At 36.6% G+C, this 19,504-nt stretch overlaps 1 protein-coding gene and 1 pseudogene across 1 annotated transcript in view; both read right to left on the minus strand.

Annotated features, from left to right (window-relative positions):
- ppp1r2 (protein phosphatase 1, regulatory (inhibitor) subunit 2) overlaps positions 1-3,081 on the minus strand; it is a 16,208-nt gene extending 13,127 nt beyond the window's left edge. Inside the window, exon 1 of the mRNA XM_016498976.1 lies at positions 2,704-3,081. Within this exon, the coding sequence (XP_016354462.1) occupies positions 2,704-2,828 (125 nt within the window). The 5' untranslated portion in view covers positions 2,829-3,081. The remainder of the gene's footprint in view (positions 1-2,703) is intronic.
- Positions 3,082-11,759: 8,678 nt separating this feature from the next.
- On the minus strand, positions 11,760-19,155 carry LOC107698041 (intestinal-type alkaline phosphatase-like; annotated as a pseudogene).
- Between the last annotated feature and the right edge of the window lie 349 nt (positions 19,156-19,504).

The raw sequence follows: 19,504 nt of genomic DNA on the forward strand, positions 1-19,504 counted from the left end.
GCGATCTGTCACTCCACATTAAACAGCGCCAAAACGGCATTTATTGTTTAAATACTTCAATACAATTGATGGACAGAATTTGAAATCTGAGACATTGCTTCATATTAAAAGCACCAACGCACAATGCTTATTGCGATTTATTGGATGGGAAGTGCCCTTCAATGTTCCGTCCATTAACTGAAAACAGGCTAGACTAATCGATTCTTGGGATTTAAGAATCGATATCGTTCCGTAAAAAAGAGAATCGATTAATATCGAGATATCGCAATTTTTTACCCAGCCCTAATAGTCATACTACATTTTAAATGAATTTCACTTGCATACACACAAATTTGTGCGCAAGCATGCTTAGTGAATGAGACCCAATGTTTGTTGTGAGACGAGAAATATTGTAATATTAGCCTATAATACACTCAACAATACTTTGGTTATGTAGTGGTTAGGTGCATCAATGGATTCATTTTAGGGTCTAATTTAGTGTCAGTGCAGTCGGCTCAGCTGTCTCACAGGACAGATTCAGCAATAATGGCTTCTTACAGTGTGTCCTATTTTCCTAGGAGTGGGAGAACTGGATTCAAGAACAATGTCTTCTGGTGAGAGAGGAAGAGGAGGCAGAGGAAGCCGGCAAGCCAAAAAGAACACCTACATACATCGACACGCGCCATACTGAAAACACAAGCTCTCCATTACCAGGAGGTTTAGGACTTCCTTTATTGATGTTTCTGAAAAATCCTGTTCAAAATTTGGTCAACCTAAAAGCCCAAATCAATACATGTTGAATATTGATAAAAACCAGGCGGCTCAGTTAACAAGGAAATGGGATCGTCATTATTTCGGTCGCATCCTTCAGGACCTCCAAGAGAGAAAGTGCTTCAGTGGAGACACACATCCACAACTCCTAACAGTGTCTCTGGATGAGTGAATGTCAAAATGAATGAGATCAGTTTATACACGCGCCGCCCCTCAGGCAGAAAATCACTCTCCTAATTTTACAAATCTGCAGTGACAGCTGAGTTTTATGATAGCCAGAGTGAGAGGAAAGTGTTGTTATTCCACCTTTATGTTGACATGTTAAATTGGATAAGTCTAACCAAAACATGAACATGGTTAATATTTTGATATTTACTTTGAATTTAATTTTTAAAGAAACCTTTTAAATATCATCGGGGGAATGCCATTTCCCCCCATAGCCAAAAGAAAGGAGGAATATTTTGCATAAAAACAAGCCTATTTTGAGAACCAGTGTTATTGTAGTAGCCTATCATTGATACAGTTTTATAGTTTTTGTTAACATTTTGAATGTTTGTATTTTTATATTCTCATTTCTTTATATTTCATTTTAAAGTTTTAGCAACTTTTCATTTGTGTTTTTTATATATATATATATAAGGGCGATTATGACAAAAATCATAATTGTCGATTATTCCCTTGAAATTGTAATTGCGATTATTAATTACGATTATCACAATTTACACTGAATGACGTTTACACCATTGTTTGAAGCAACTGCATGTCATATATTTTTATGAAAATAAACAAGCTGAAAACTGAAAAATAACATAAGTGGACTTTGAACGATTAATTGCTGCTTTGAACAGTTACGTCATTGTGGCATCCGTAATTGTCATCACGATTAGAAATTCAATTAATTGTGCAGCCTTATATATATATATATAGTTTTTTTTATTATTTTTAATTCAGTTTTAATTTGTTATTTTAAGTTAAATTAATATTTATGAAATAAAAGTTTATTTGATCTTATTTTATTTCAGTTAATGTTTACTTTATTTCAAGTAACAAAAATGTTTTTTTCAATTTTAGTTTCAGTTTTAATTAACTGTTTAGAACATTAAGATTTTTGTAGTGTGATATTATAATCATGAATATCAAGTGTGTAAATGTAATGGAAACATTCTCATCACTGTACATTTTAATAAATTAAATAAATTATACACACACACATATATATATATATATAATTTTATTTTTGGTTGAAAGTAATTAATGTAAATTAATGTATCAATGCAAAGTTTCATTTTCTAAAATTCTTTTTAAATAAGGTTCAGCAAATATTTATTTTTGGTCCTTTGGTTTTGGGGTGAAATAAGTCTCAAACTCTCTTCGAAGGTTTAGCGAGATTCGCCAAGTTAATGCTCATCACGTGATGAAATCACATTAATTCATATTTTAATATATAGGAACTGATTTTAAGTAATTTCTAACCATCTGAATGTCCCATTTGTATTTAATTGGAATGACTGTATAATAATAATGTTACTAATAAAACGTTTTAAAGCACATTAATGCATATTTAACATTAAAATATCAGTGTTGTTACATAATTTATGTTTGTTAAATATAAAACAACACTTTTGCTATTTCAGATACCCATTCGAGCTGTGCATGTAAACAACAGGCTCAAAGACTGATCAGAAAACAGCTGGTTAGTAAAGAAGAGGTTGGATTTGTGTTCCTTCCAGCAGGATGGTCTGGTTTAGATGACAGGTCAGTGGCTAGCCGACTAGCAGCCTAAGCTACTAGCCCAGTAATCTAACCGGAAGCAGTTAAACTGAAACCACAGACTGGGTGAGTGCACTAGTTCAGCGTCAGAGCAGTTTGATTGACAGGTCTCACGGTGACTGTCACACTGCCACAGACGCGCTGTCGGACTGAATTAACCTGTTTTACAGACTAGTTACTCACTGCTGGTCGTCTTCAGAGTTTATAGGGGCTCCTGGTTCTGGGGTGTCCTGGACTGGCTCTTCTGGTCGGGCTTTGATACTGGATTTGTTCTTCAGGATCCCTTTAATGGGTCGCGGTGCTGCCATAACCGTCAAACCCACCCACAACTCCTCTTTCACACTGTTTACACCTCAAACAAACGGCCAAAACTCGCCGAGGCGCTTCAGAAACAACAGCCTGACTTAATTTATTAACCGCTGATGTATTGCGTGCCTACAAATGAGAGTTAAACGCTGCCTGTGACTAAAGTTTGTGACCGTTGATGAGTGGAATTCTGCCGGAGCTCGCGCACTTGCAGCGGGGAAAGGAAACAAGGCGCCGCGGTCAGTCTCGCATTCTCTGTTATCGCGAGAGCTGCAGCGTTGCTATAGAAACATAACTAACGCGTCACGCGACAGTCGCCATGTTTGTTGGGGCTGTGAGGTCAAGCGCAGTAGTCACGCTTGAGCATTTTGCCAAAGTAAACTTAGTAAGCTTTTGGGTAGCGCTATATTTAATATATGACGGCTGAAAACAAGGCTGTACAGTGCATTCAATGGATTGTACTGTAATTTAACAACATGCTGACAACTTTCAATAGACAAAAACACCATAAAACAGTTTTGAAAGTTGAGTTGAGAGTTACTTGGTCTGGTTTACACAGTAAGTACCATGAATTTAGGAGTTTTCGTTGTAAATAGAATTAAGTAATTATCTATATATCCATGTTGTTCCTCATTCTGACAAGAGCTGCTAAATAAGTCTTTTGCTAGTCAGAAAAGATCATATTTTGCTAGTAGTACCAACAGGGCTGGACTGGGACAAAAAATCGGCCCAGGCATTTTTTGGTCCAGGCGGCCCACCATCATTTATATATATATTAATATTGAGAAGCGGTTCTTCTGCTACAGGTAACAACTCTTTCAGTAATTTAGTGCTAAATAAAAGTATTAATTTCTCCCCCCCCCCAAAAAAAAAATTCTACTGACTCTAAGCTTTTGAATTGTAGAGTGTATAATGTTACAAAAGCTTTTTATTTCAGATAAATGCTGATCTTTGGATATTTCTATTCATCAAATTGATCTTTCTATTCATCAAAGAATCCTGAAAAAAATGTACTCAACTGTTTTACATTTTTTAAATAATAATAATAATAATAATAATAAATGTTTCTTGAACAACATATCAGCATATTATTATGATTTCTGAAGATCATGTGACACTGAAGACTGGAGTAATGATGCTACAAATATAGCTTTGATCACAGAAATAAATTTCATTTTAATATATATTTAAATAGAAAGCAGTTGTTTTAAATAGTAAAAAAAATTCACAATATTTCCGCTTTTGCTGTATTTTGGATCAAATAAATGCAGGTTTGGTGAGAAAAGACTTCTTTAAAAAAACATTAAAAAAATATTACTGTTCAAAAACTTTTGACTGGTAGTGTATGTATCACACTCATATCACATCTAGTTGTTTTGGATAAGAATAAAACGTCAGGTCCGACAATATCGTGACTTTTTAAATTTAAATCTGGATTTATTCGCATTGGAAACCTCTAAGAACACACTTGACTTGACTAAAAAAGCGCGGGGGACGTACTTCATTGCTCCGTCTATAGCGCATTGTGACTGGATGGTTTACGCTGTCAATACAGGAGACAATCCAATGGGCCACTGGCTGCTCGCTGTCCCTGCGTGATGGTCCTTGGCAAAAAAAACAAAAAAACATTCTGTCAGCCCCTTAAGTGCGTCGGCCCACCGGGAAAATGCCCGGTATGCCCGATTACCAATCCAGCCCTGAGTACCAACAATGGCTAAATTTTTCATTTGTCTGAAAGCAACTTTTGTCAGTTTTTCTTTAGCTTGATTGTAAATATCTAACATCTGGGGAGACGTTTACATGACATTGTTTTCAACAAAAAACTGAAAACTTTTTGTGATGTTTGGCCATTCATTTTCAGGGGGCCTGAAAACACAAACTTTTGAAAAGTCTCCTTGTAAACTACAAAAACACAAATCTGTGAAAGTGCTGATGTTATGTGCATATGTATTACGTGCTCAGTCTATAGGTATGAGCGCAGGCACGTAGTGTTTCTATACAAAGATATCTTTCACTTTCACTTTTTTTTTTCAAAGTGGCATCGCCAACTACTGGCCTAGCATGAATTTTAGCAGTTTTCATGCAGACAAAAAAAAACTGATCTAAGGTAACAATAATTCCTATTGCTTTTCATCAGAAAACCAGCAGTCCTTGATGTCTGGATGCATGTTACATAAATATGCCTAATGTAAGTATGTTGTTAAAGAGCACCCTTTAACAGCAATTTCAAGGCCAGAAGACCTTTAGTCCATTCAACCATAAAGATCGTGTTGAATTATGCTTGTGGGCTGGCTGTGTAGTTATGTCATTGTTCGCCTCTCAAGTTAGTAGAAACGTAGGCTGAGGGTTTTCAGAGAGGATGGCAGAGACCCCGACACAGCACCATTTCAGTAGCACTGACAGCTTTTCACAGTGAACACTGAACAGTCATGCAATGGCTGCTCATCAGGGACCACTGATGCTGTAAGGCATGTAGACTACCTGAAACGGTCTGAAGATAAAGGATTATTTGGTTTGATTCAGAAATGTTTCCCAAGGTCTAGATCACCACCAGGGGGCAAAGTTCTCTCAGGTTATGCCAATAAATTAATATTGATTGTATAAATGTATATTTATTTATATATTAATAAATTATATTTATATTATAGGTATAAAAGTATATTAATGAATTATTAATATAAATATGATTAACCCCTTAACTGTCGCCCCCCATTTTTTAAAATAGGCATGCAGGTGCACTATCCAAACTTAAATTGTTGTAATTTATAAACACTTTTGGAATACAGACCTATGGTTGGTCTCTTTAACCCTTTAACTGTCACCCCCCATTTTTTAAAATAGGCATGCAGGTGCACTATCCAAACTTAAATTGTTGTAATTTATGAACACTTTGGAATACAGACATAAGGTTGGTCTCTTTTTAAAGATGAAAATCAGCAAATTATCGCAAAAGTGGAATGTTTTAAAAAAAATGTAAGTATCAAAAAGTTATGGTAGTTTAAATTTACTGTAAAGAAAATGCACTATATTAATTTTATATAATAATATTTTACATATCAGGTTTTACTCTAAAATTGGTATAAAATTAAAGCCTTATGTCTAAATAAGTTATGTTCCAAATTTGAAGTTGATATGAAAAAAATTGAGGTTCCTGTGAGATTTTATTTAGGGTGTTATACCACAAACAGCCCCCGGGTGCCATCCAAACTCCATTTAAATTTTTTAATGCATTTTTCTGTCACAAATGTCTAGATTTCTCTGTCAATATTACTTCTATCTCAAAATATACCACCAAATATGAAATCCTGAGACTCAGACCTTTCCAATTATATGTTTTTTGTCAAGATTATAAAAAGTTTTGATTATAAAAGAGCGTGATGCATTTTGTAATATGACACTTGACACTGCCCACTAAGGGGGAGACCGCTTAAAGATTTTAAAGTACCATTTCCATGATAACGCAATGTCCGATTTCAAAATGGTTTTTACAGGATGAATCTTGGGCTTCTAAGCTTTCAAATGATATATGATTTATGATGATTACTAAAAGACATGATAGAGAAAAAGGACAACAACAAAAAGAGCGCCAAGCGTCCCACAGGTGGGACGGTGACAGTTAAGTAATATTATTAAATAATATTAAAAATATATTATTTTTTTTTTTCAATAAATAGGTTAAAGGGGTGGTTGACTGCGAATTAACTTTTTTAACGTTAATTAGTGTGTAATGTTGCTGTTTGAGCATAAACAATATCTGCAAAGATACGAAGCTAAAAAGTTAAATGCAAACGGAGATATCTCTTTTAAAATTCTGGCAGTTTAATGCCCCCTTTAAATATAATTTCCAGTAAATATCAGAGAGACCATGCTGGTCAACCAGCACCACACCAACATTAATAAAGCCATTGCAACTCATGCTAGTTGCCTCAGTTTTTCTTTCTCTCTGTCTTTCCTTTTTTTTTCTCCCTTGTGTCTACCAGGTAAGGCTGTCTCACCACAGCCCAGTTCACGATAGATGAAGATTTCCACAGACCTGATTGATGGACTGAATAACCGGATAGGGTGAGGCCTCCTCCGACTGATGGTCCTTTGAGAATCCCTTACATCAGCAAAACTAAGGGCACTATATGGTGCTTTCCCAGTATAATCTACGAATTGTAGTGTTTATAGAAAAGTGCCTTTTTTACCTCCATGTGTCTTATAATAACAGAAACAAAATGTGAATAATCTGTGCCTGAAATAAAGCCTATATTCAGCATATTCAATTTGTGAAAATGAACTTCAATTATCACGCCTGTTGGACACCGTACCCCCTCATTCAAGGTAAATAGCTAAATAAATATTATTTTCTTTGGTAATTGATACATTTAAAAATACATCAAAAGTCTTCATATAAAATTATACATTTCAGAATTTTATTATCCTATTTGATTTTTTTTTTGTGGAAGTGGCATGAAGTGGAGGAAGGATGTTCAGTCTCAGGTTCATAACATTTCATTTAAGACTTGCTTTAAATTTCATATATTCCTATTTGATACGTTGAAATTAATACTCTTTTATAAAATATCATGAAGTGGAAGAAGGCTGGAGGCCTTTCTTGAAATTGTATTTGTTATTTTGTATTTTTTATCTTAATTCAATACATTGCAATGAATATATCATGAAGTGGTAACACACAGATAACAGTTCTGTAACTAAAATAAATAAAAACAGGACAACCGTCTGACACTTAGAAGTGCTGAAGCTAATTAAGACAGAGCTGTTACTATCTCTATAAAACATTTCAATAACATTAACAAAAAAATCACCAAAACCAAATAGCTTGAGAGTCTGCAAAAGAAATCCATGCTCAAGGGTGTCAAAAACTTTGTAAGAGGAAAAGAATCATAGATTTGACCAAGTGAAGTCCTGTGTGTCAGGATGAACAACAACAACAACAAAACTCCAAGGATCTGTGAGGGAGAGAGAAGAACATATTGATAAAACATTAGAATTGGTGTGGAGAGCTTCATTGCTTCTAGGAGGAAATCTGTCCAGTGTGTCATCTAAACATTCATTAAAATCGCCGCCTAAAATTAGAAAAGAGCTGGGTATTTATTATGCATTTCTGTCAAATTACATAATCTGAGAAAATAATATTTTGTTAGCAGAAAGAGAATTACAGCCATATAAGTTGGAGATAATAAAGATAGAGTTATCTTGCTTTATTGACATAATGATTCATCTGCCTTCACTAGAAGTTATTACCTCAGGAATTTGCCCCTTAAATTTGTGCAAAAGAGTTGAAACCCCAGCAGAATGATTAGAACCATGGCTACAATAAATTAAATTGCCCCATTGATTCTTCCAGAATTTAACATCCAACTCACAAAAGAATAGCTTTCCTCTTGATCATATCACGCATACCTCTAACATTCAAAGACATAACAGAAAGTGAACTGAACTTGAAATCCATGACAAATAAAGAAAGACAAAAAAGAAGGAATAAAGTATGTACCAACAACTGAAGAAACTGTACGGAAACTTTACCTTAAGGAATGATATACAACCAACTGAGGTCTTAGAACAAACAAGATAATCCCATATAATCTTATATAACAATCTTGGACAAGATAACTACTTTTTAAACAAAAAAAAAGGTCTTTATAAAATATGCCAACAATGACTGGCACAACGTAAAGATTGTAAAAGTATATAAAGATAATAATCAGTACTAACAAAAATGAAGCATATGACTTGAGAGTCAAACTAAGCAGTACTCACTGAGGATTGAATCATTGAAAGATCAATCTCTAGCCAAATATGAGGCACTTGTTTACTGAGCTAATCAGCTATAACAAGCTGAAAACGACCTAAATACAGGGAGAACAGAAGAATGCATATACGTCCTGCTTCACACTAGCATAGTCAAATCTCTTTCTGTCAATCAGAGAAAATGGTCCATGGAAAAAAGCCTTTTCCCCTTCATCTCTGACCTTCTAGACCAGGGGCCAAATTATTCTCTTGCCACCCTGTCTTCTGGGGATCAGGCCTCTTTGAGTCGCAGCTTGTTGTCCCGCAGAAATGTACTATCTCTGGCAGCTTGCCAGACAGTGTCCTGGTAACGACGAAAAGCAAACAAGATAATTATAGATCTGCATGTACCATCCTTTTTCCGCGGGCCAAGACGATGGGCGATATCCACTGTTTCCTCCATCCTGTCACCGATGCCAGGTACCACATTGCCCATTGATCACAACACCACAGACGTCTTTTCCATCCTTTTCTTGTACCCCATGCAGCTTCAGTGTCCACCTCCAACTGTGCCGCTTGCACACTCCAACTTCTTCTTTTAACGTTGTGTTCATCTGTTTAAGATCCTGAATCTCAGCAGACACGACTTTCAGTGCCTCTTTGTGAGTAGTTACCTCAGTAACAAGCTGATGTACGGTGGAAGACAAGCTTTCAGTTAGCTTTCAGTTGTCTTGTCAATTGTTGAAATTTTCGGAAACATTTTGTCACATTTACCAGAAAGTTCACGAACTGTGGCCAAAATTTGTCATCACGCTCACTGCATTCTTGGTAGCAACTGGAGCTCCTGCCCATAAATTTGGCTCAAAATGATAAATTAATTAAAAGTCTTGTTTATGTGTTCATCTATATAAAATATTTGAGCTATGTTGGTTGTAATATCATCCAACCTCAAACTTTCCTGAAGACACTTCAAAAACACCTCCTCCAATCTCACCGCCATCTTGGCTCATAAGTTTCAAAATGTTTTTTTTTTTTTCGAGTATAGCCCTGTATGACGTCATAAAGGGCGGAATTCCTTGTATGGGCACTTCTCCCGGAAGAGCACGCGTGCTCGCGACTCTTTAGATCCGCCCACGACATGCCTCCAGGAGCTCGGCTGTTTACAGATGGCACTTTTCCAATGCACGGTACGGTTCACATTTGGGGGGTTTTCCGCTGGGTACAGTACCTGGTACCTCGTACTTTTTTTAAGTACCACCTCCGTTGAGGTTCCAAGTGAACCGTACCGTTACCAAAACGTGACGTGTAAACTCTGCTGATCACGGATTGGCCGGAGAGAATCGTCACTACCTGCGTCACTGAACTTGTGACACGAGACACAACAGAACCGCTAGATTTAAATCAGCACAGCCAGCGAAGGATCGAACGCAACTGTTTTGAACGAGCGCACCTTTTTTAACAACCAAAAAATGGCTGTTTCGTTGTCTGTTGAGGAAGTACAGACGTTCCTCTCGTTGATAGCAGATGAGCTGATCCAGCGAGAGCTTGATGGGGCGACGCGGAATGAAAAAGGTTTTCAGTAGTCGCGGCAGGAGAGGCGGCGCAACTATAACGACATGTGAATAATCCCGCCCACTCTTCGGAGATATGAAGGATGCAATACTACTCTAGCCTTCTGCTACGTCTACGTCATACGCTCGAACGGCTTGTCGTGAACGCACCTGCTTAAGGGACCGGAAGCTGGAGATTACAGTTTATATATTTTTAAAAATCGATATTTTTCTTACACTAACGCATCGTTTCGCTTCAGAAGGCCTTTATGAACACCCCGGAGCCGTTTGGAGTAGTTTTATGATGGATGGATGCACTTTTTTGGGCTTCAAATACAGGGGCACCATTCACTGCCATTATACTGCTTGGAAGAGCCAGGACAGTTTTAAATATAACTGCGATTGTGCTCGTCTGAAAGAGGAATGTCAGATATGCCTAAGATGCCCTGAGGGTGAGTAAATCATGGGATAATTTTAAATGTTTGGGTGAACGATCCCTTTAATTTTCTTTCAAATTAAAATGTATTTTAATTTAAATTAATTAATTCAACAGATATTTTAAAAGGAGCCATGAAGTACAGGATGGATGAAGGTGGAATGAGGTTTATTCTTTCTTTGACAGTTTTTCGGTCTCTAGTATGAAATACGAGGTAAGTCATCTTCCATGTACAAACAAAATGTTTTATAGTTTAATTACTGTTTTAAACATATCACATTTCACAATACATTTAAGGGATTTACACGTCTTACTCGTTTGAAACAATAGCACAGCTGATATGTTTTAAACTACTTATTGTCTTTTATCTGAAGATGACACCAGTTGATCACACTGTTCCTGATATCCACAATATTTATAATACATCATAATACATATATAATACATCATAATAGTCAGCATTTTGAAGGTAAATATTTTAGTGAAAAAAAAAAGTGAAAGTGACATGTGGCCAAGTATGGTGACCCATACTCGGAATTAGTGCTCTGCATTTACCCATCCAAAGTGCACACACACACAGCAGTGAACACACACACACACCGTGAACACACACCCGGAGCAGTGGGCAGCCATTTATGCTGCGGCACCCGGGGAGCAGTTGGGGGTTCGGTGCCTTGCTCAAGGGCACCTCAGTCGTGGTATTGAAGGTGGGAGAGAGCGCTGTACATTCACTCCCCCCACCTACAATCCCTGCCGGTACGAGACTCGAACCCGCAACCTTTGGGTTACGAATCCGACTCTCTAACCATTAGGCCACGACTTCCCCAAACATAAACTTTTAAACATAAATTTAATCTACACATTAGACTAAATTAATTTTTTTTAGGTATAAAATATATTTACATTGCCATTTGTTCAGTGTTTTAGGGTCACTAAAGAAATACACATGTAAATGTAAGCACAGCTTCCTGGATTTGCAGATTTTATTGGCATACATTAATCAACCCTTTTCCACCACTTATTCATGTCCTCACAGAAGATTTCAATTATATCTCAACCAACATTAATTGCAAACACAGATCCAGTGCAGTAGTTATCCTGTTTTTCTGTCGGTTGTCTAAATGTTGCAGTTAAATGGGAAAAATGTGCAAATATATTGGGATGCAAATATACAAGAATGCTGTGTAAATTACACCCCACCCCCTTTAGTCACATCATATCAGAAATGTGAGTGAGGACAGCAAGCTCAGCATAAGAACCATGAGGCTGAACTGAGTGCAAACGCCATAGTCTTCTAGCAGGCAGTCAGTGTAGGGCTCAAGACAGACAGCGTAAGCCATAGCATGAGGTATGTAGCTTTGCTCTTGGACTCCGTGGAAGAGGTGGGCCATCAGGCCTTTGGCAAAAATAGCGACATCCTCAGAACCATGAGTTTCTGAATCTAGAGGTACAGCAGCCTGCTGAAGATATTCATCACTGCCTGCGAAGAACAGTCAGATATGAATCAATTACATTATACAGTTATTAATTAATTCAGCGTTAATGATTAAAGGAATAATAAGCCCCCCCCCCAAAAAGTTAATACAATTAATAATAATAATAAAAAATGACAAAAATGATAATTGTTACAAACTCGTACAGTATGACTTTTCTGATTTGAGACACAAAAAGAGAGATTTAAAAAAAGGTTCACATATAAGGAGTTTCATAAATAAAAAAGCACCATGAAAATACAACTTATTTGCTATATTCTAAGTCTTCAGGCGTCATATGATAGTTTAGTGCAATGATTTTTGGTGCAGTGTTTTTGGTGAATTCTACCTTTAATGTGAGAGAAAAGAGTTTTGTTTCATTTTCTTTCAGTAACACGCATGACCACAAGATGGGGCGTCTGCATTGCCAAAACACAGAGCTTGTGCCATGCACTTAAAAATGCTCTTCTGCACCTGAGGGAATAACAATTAAACTCATAAAACTTACTTGAGATCGTCACGTTCATGTCAGGACGAGTTACGTTCACAATCTGGTATCCTGGACCGTTCCCGTAAAGTGCATTAGTAAAGCTCTTGCCATCCTCAGCTTTTGAATAAGAAACGCCTAAAGACAAAAAGGTAAATAAGTCATTCTTAATCCCCTAATACCATCAAATCTGCTCTTGCTGAGAAACATATATTTCTACTGGGCAAATATTTCAGAGCCTAAGCAGAAATAATGGTAACACTTTATTTCGAAAGTCCACTTTAGACATTCCATTAACAGTAAGTAACTTTTGCAACTACATGTCAACTAGCAGTTAGTAGAGTATTAGTAGACTGTCTGCTTAATATCTTCTAACTCTTTCTTTGTCAACTTATTCTACTAACCCTAAACCTACCCTAACAGTCTACTCTGAGAGTTAGTAGACATGTAGTTGCAAATTAATGAGAATTAGTTGACATGTAGTTGACATGTAGTTACAAAGTTACTTATAGTTAGTAGAATGTCTAAAGTGGACTATCGAAATAAAGTGTAACCGAAATAATGGCTCATTCAAAACCCCACATTTTTTTTGTCATCATTTACTCTCCATCATGTTGTTCCAAACCAGTACGGCTTTCTTTCTTCTGTAGAAGACAAAAGAAGATATATTGAAGAATGTTTCAACAGTTTTTGTCCATACAGCGAAAGTCAGTAGCATCCAAAACAACAAAACATTGCATCCTAATTGACTTTGATTGTTTAAACAATACATTTTTTCAAAATATCTTCTTAAAGTCTTACAAGTTTGAAACGACAAAAAGGTTGAGTAAATGATGACAGAATTTCAATTGTTTTTTGGTAAACTATCCCTTCAAGCCATGTGCAGTAAGTTTGGTTTTCAGCAGCTCATGGATGAATTTGGTGTTTGCGCACCTAGCACAGGATTGCCCCTGGAAGAGTAGCCACCGAATGAAAACACATGGGAATGGTCAGCAGTGACCACGGACAAGGTGTCGAGTTCACTCGTCAGCTCAGCCGCCCGCGCAATGGCCCTGTCAAATTCCACAGCCTCCGTCAAAGCGTACTTGGCCTGCCCTGCCCTGCGTGATGGCCGTGATCTATTCTCCCACGTACAGGAAAGAAAACACACTAACATAAGTACACTCAACACATCTTATGGGCAACGCAATGGAAACAAGACATAATGTCAGCTTATCTTCCACAAAGAGGTAGAATCCTTTCGAGCTTCTGCGAAGAATCTTGATGGCTTTCTCCACCATCTCAGTCAACGATGGGTCCATTGAAGGATCGCGTTCCAGCTCGTACCTGGTGTCCTTTGGCTCAAAGAGCCCTGAGCGCAACAATTAAAACAACAGCATTAAAGCACATTGAGAATAACTGACTTAAACTTATTACCAGTTTAACCAAGAAACGCGATTCAGTCATTTTTGAAAATGACTTGTTTTGTTATGATGTAGACCATATTAATCAGTGGTTCTCAACCAGGAGGCCGGGCTCCTCTATATACTGGAAAAAAATGTATGTAGAAACAATTTTCACTCAGAAATTGCTAGTAAGTGTCACAATTAATTACAAAGAAACATCAAGTTATTCTTTGCATTTATTGAGAAGTTTTGAAGTAGAAATTGTATTTATTATAGAATGGACTCCAATAATCTTTACTCTATTTACAACAATTTTACAGTTGGGTACAAACTTACAAGTGGGCCTCAAGATTAATTTAAATAAGCACAAAGAAGCATTAAAATAAACGAAAGCAACTGAAAAATCCAGACATTTCTCATTTTAATTCATTCATCTCTCTCAACAATTGTTTGTTTCCTTTGAAGAACCAGGATTCCCACAGTCTTGGTAAACCTAGATATATGAGGTAGCCTCATTTTGAAAGTGTGATTTCAAGCCGTGGAATGTAAAATTAATAAAATAGTAAAGCTCTATTGGCATTTGTATGATGAATTTGCATTTTTCTACTCAAACTCTAAAATATTTGATCGGGTAGACATTAAAAAAGTAAAAATAAATAAATAAATAAAATAATAAAAAAAAGAATCCTTATCCTTAATTATTTTTCATTTAATACATTTAATTAGGATTAAAACTACTGGAAAAGTCATGGAGCCTTTGAATATTGTTGTGGACAATGGGGGGCTTTGGAGTCAAAAAGGTTGAGACCCACTGATTGAAATTTCAAACTGTAAGGATGTAGATCAACATAACAGGTGGACGTTTTCCTTCCAAATGGAGGAGGAGGTGGCCTTACCCATCAAGTAATCAGTATTGTGCTCTTTGACAGCATCAAAATCGTTTTTATTCCACACATATTTGGCATTCTAAAGAAAAAAAAAAGTGGTTGTTTGGTGTTAGGTATAGTTCATCCAAAATTGACTCATCCTCATGTTGTTCTAGAGACTTTCTTTCTTCCACAGAACACAAATGGAGATGTTAGCCAATATGTGAACTAACCAAAACTGCCATTGGAATGAATGGGAATGGGAATGGATAGCTCGAGTCATGCATTAAAGTGTCACATCAGTCATGACCTTGGGTTGGCTCTTGTGAGAAATTGAGTATGGATATGCATGAATGAGATTTGCAAATGGTGCAAGATATGCATAAATATTGACTTGAATTTCTACAAAAAAAAAAAACCTCATTCCAATGTATTGAAAAGAGCAACCAGTACATTCTTCTAAACATCTCCTTTTGTGTTCCAAAATTTAGTTTTGTAACTTCATGAGGGGGAATAAATGATGACAGAATTTTCATTTTTAGTATTTGTTTTTAGATGTTTGACTTACATTTCTGCTTCGTAACCACACATCAACAAGGTTTGTTTTGGAGCCTGTCGGCTCCCCGTAACTGTGGAGTATTCAGGATCAACCGTTTCCTTGGGAAACATGTACTGCCTGCCTCCACCTAAAATAACCTACAATAAAATCATAGAGGGATTTCACAAGCGAGACTGTAGTCAGCAACTTATTATCTATAGTTCAATGCTGTGCGAAGTTTAGCAGTTTAGGGTCTTACGTTTATATCGGTATTATGGACGAGTTGGTACGCGATGTCCTTGCATCCACCCGTGACTGCTTCAGAGGGCGGCTCTTTATCGCTGTACCAGCCTCTTTCAGGGGTGTGGGAGTAACTGGCGGCAGGTGATGCATGCTGGACATGTGCCGTGCTCACTATGCCAACAGACTTCCCTGAAAAATATAAAACCAGTCCAAGGTCATTACTATAAGCAAATTACGTAACTTATACTGCCTTTAACAGTGTAGCACTGTCACAGATTAGATCAGCCTCAACTCATCATTTAACCATTAAAAGGTATAAATGAATGTACAAAGGGTTCAAATGTTCACACTTTTTTGTCAAACTGTTTGAAAATGAGTCACTAGTTCAAAGTCGTTATTAGGAGAAATAAAGTTGAAATAAAGAAATTATGATCAAATTGTGATACATAAAGTGGCAATTGTGAGATATACCGTAAAGTCACAGTTATAAGACATAAAGTTGAAATGATGAGATATAAGGTTCAGAATGCTGTAATTGTGATAAAGTCACAATAACGTGAAAAAAGAAGTTGAAATTGTGAGGTAAATAAGTCGCAATTGAGATATAAAGTCACATCGTGCGATAAAGTAATATAGTCACTATTGTAAGAATTATAAGAAATAAAGTTACAATTATGAGATAATAGTCAATAAGGAAAAAGTTTATATGAAGTCACAATTGTGATATATAAAGTCTCAATTACAAGAAATAAGGCTGCAGTTGTGAGATATTTTCACAATTACATGAAAAAAGATGAAATAATAACATTAGGTTCAGATTGTGTGAAACGAAGTTGTAATTGTGATAAAGTCGCAATGGCAAGAAATGAAGTCAAAATTGTGAGGTATAAAGTTGTAATGATGAGAAATAGTCATGATTACATAACGCAACAATTGCGATATAAAGTCACATTGTGAAATATAAAGAAATAAAGTCACTGTTCTAAGAAATACAAGAATTGAAGTTGGAATTATGAGGTATGAAGTCGCAATTGTGAGATAGTCACAAGTTTGTTTGTTTTTTACTCAAATCCATGTGCATTCCATATGTACCCACCAGTCCCTAATTTTGCAGTTTTGAAATCATCTTTACATGCAAAATACATGTCAAATTTCAAAAGAATTGCACAATATGTTTATATGGTTAACTATGAGATAACTCTGAACTGAACATCTGCTTAACTCTGAACATCTGAGAGAAAAATCAGTGCATTAATGGGTTAACTGTCCTGGTGTTTAGTCTTCCTTGCCATTACCTGCCATCTTTGCCTGATGCAGAATTGATTTGACCTCATTGCCTTTAACGGAGCTGCAGTCTTTGCGGCGTGCAGCTGCACTGAGGCCCAGAGTGCCATAGTTTGCCTTCACGCCACAGAGATATGCAGTGGCTGTTGCTGCGCAGTCAGGCATCTGCTGATCGACGTTGTAGGTCTACACAGTGACAAGAACAAACACAGTATTATTATTAAGAGTATTCAGATCTGTCAGTCTATCATCAATCTAGCCAGTGAGTTTTCTGCACCTTGGAGAGAGCGAGATGAGGGAACGTGTCCATGGACGCTCTCCTCTCCTGTCTTCCCTTCCATCTGTCCCTTCATAATTCTTGCTGCGGTCACAGTGCTGATTCCCATGCCTTATTGCATGTCAAAAATAACACGCTGCACAACTTTAAAGCACACAAGACATGTATTTATTCGTAAAAATTCTATCAATATATCCTTGAGTTTGCTATGGAAGTATGTTTCTGCCACTGAATAAAAAAGAAAAAAGATAATTGCGACTTTTTATCTCGCAATTCTGACTTTTTTTTTCAGAGAATTGCGTGATATAAACTCAAAATTGCGTGTTATAAAGTGAGAATTGCAAGATATAAATTCACAATCCTGAGAAAAATGTCACAATTGTGAGTTTGTGCAATTGCGGCTTTATTTCTCAGAATTGTGAGTTTATTTCTCAGAATTGCAAGTTTACATCTTACAAATCTGACTTTTGTAGCATTGTGAGTTTATATCATGCAATTCTGAGAAAAAGTCAGAATTGTAAGATATAAGCTCGCAATTGTAAGAAAACGGTCTTTCCCCCCCTCAGAATTGAACTTTATATCTCACAATTCTGAGAATAGAAGTCGGAATTGCAAGAAGAAAGTCAGAATTGGGAGATATAAACTCGCAAATTTGAGAGAAAGAAAAACAGAATTGTCAGTTTATAACTCATAATTGTGAATTTATATCACACAATTCTCAGAAAAAAAGTCAGAATTGTGAGTTTATATCATGCAAATCTAAAAAAAAGTCATTTTGTCAAAAAGATTTGTGACATGTAAACTCACAATTGCGAGAATAAAAGTCAGAGTTGTGAGATAAAAAGTCGAAATTACCTTTTTTATTCAGTGGCGGAAACGAGCTTCCATAGTTTGCATCTTTAGAGCAATTTAAAGGGGTCATATGATGCGATTTAAATTTTTCCTTTCTCTTTGGAGTGTTACAAGCTCTTGGTGCATAAAGAAGATCTGTAAAGTTGCAGATACTAAAGTCTCAAATCCAAAGAGATATTCTTCATAAATGTAACAGTCAGCCACGCCTACCTAAAACGGCTCGTTCTAACACGTCCCCACATGTCTACGTCACTATGTGGGAAGATTTCCATAACGCCACCCAAATGTTCACGCAAAGAAAGAAGGCGTAACTTCTATTCTCGCAGTAGTATTGTTGCTGCCGTCATGTTGTGAAGACGCTGTGTTTCGTTGTGGAAGCGAAACTACTTTGTTTGTTCTTCCAAAAGAGGACGATATCCGCTTCGTCATGCCTGGAGCTGATCCGTGCTGGTCGCTGAGAAAATACATCAACTTTGCGCTGTCGATCGCCAGATCGGCTTTCCGATCTCCTTCGTCGAATCCGCCGGCCGTTCTCAAGCCCACCCGCCTCTGCTCACTCAAGGCCGCCGTGTGGCAGTTTCCACATATAACTAACTGCATAAGTAATTTATGATTTATCGGTTATCTTAGTCCATGCAGTAATATTATCAATTTTATCTGTATTAAATACAGTATCCTTTTGGTATTATCTATTGACAAGTTTTATAACATTAAATATATTTAAGATTTATTGTAATGGCAATTAAATTTAGACAAAATCCCAAAATCTAGAAATGTCTAGAAGGCTAATTTGTGGCTAAAATTGTGCAGGGTTCAAGATTAAATACATACTGGATTATAAAACAGAACAATACAAAAACAAGAAATAAGAAAATAAAGAAATTAATTAATTAAAAAAATGGCAGTTTCTATTTAACTCACCATCTCCGAGGAAGAGAATGAGATTTTTAGCTTGGTGCATGTTGGGCTTCATGGAGAGGGATGCATGAAGAGCCTCTTTACCCGTAACATACCAAAAGTTTGGGTTCTGCTCCTCTTCTTCAAATTGATTCCAGAAAAGAAACATTGTTTCATTCTCTTTGTTCGGAGAGGAAAAGAATAATTGTGAACTATGTAATAGCACTTACCAGGAGTAACGGAGAAACATCCATCAAATCCTGCTAAAACAAATATTCCAGTAATCAGAAGGGTCTGTTGTGTGGCCATGGTTTGCGTACTGTTAAAACGATTTGATGCCCTTCTGTTTATAGTCTTCTCTCAGACCAAAGGTCATTTGTAGTTCCCATTCCCTCTTTTGCAACATGAACTTTTGATCACATACTGATCATTCATGACCATATGATATGAATATATGATGATATGAATACTGATTTGAATGAATTACTGGACTGTTCTGTGGTTTTCTTTTTCTGACCTGTGCTTTAGTGAATTGCGCTTTTCTGCACTATACTGTTCTTTACTGAACTGTTCTGTACTGTTCTTTACTGCGATGTACAGTTAGTAACTGAACTTCTCTGTTTTGCACTGAACTGTTCTGGATGATTAAGAATGATTA

Source organism: Sinocyclocheilus anshuiensis, unplaced genomic scaffold (assembly GCF_001515605.1).
Source record: "Sinocyclocheilus anshuiensis isolate Anshui unplaced genomic scaffold, SAMN03320099.WGS_v1.1 scaffold1501, whole genome shotgun sequence".
NCBI lineage: Eukaryota > Metazoa > Chordata > Actinopteri > Cypriniformes > Cyprinidae > Sinocyclocheilus > Sinocyclocheilus anshuiensis.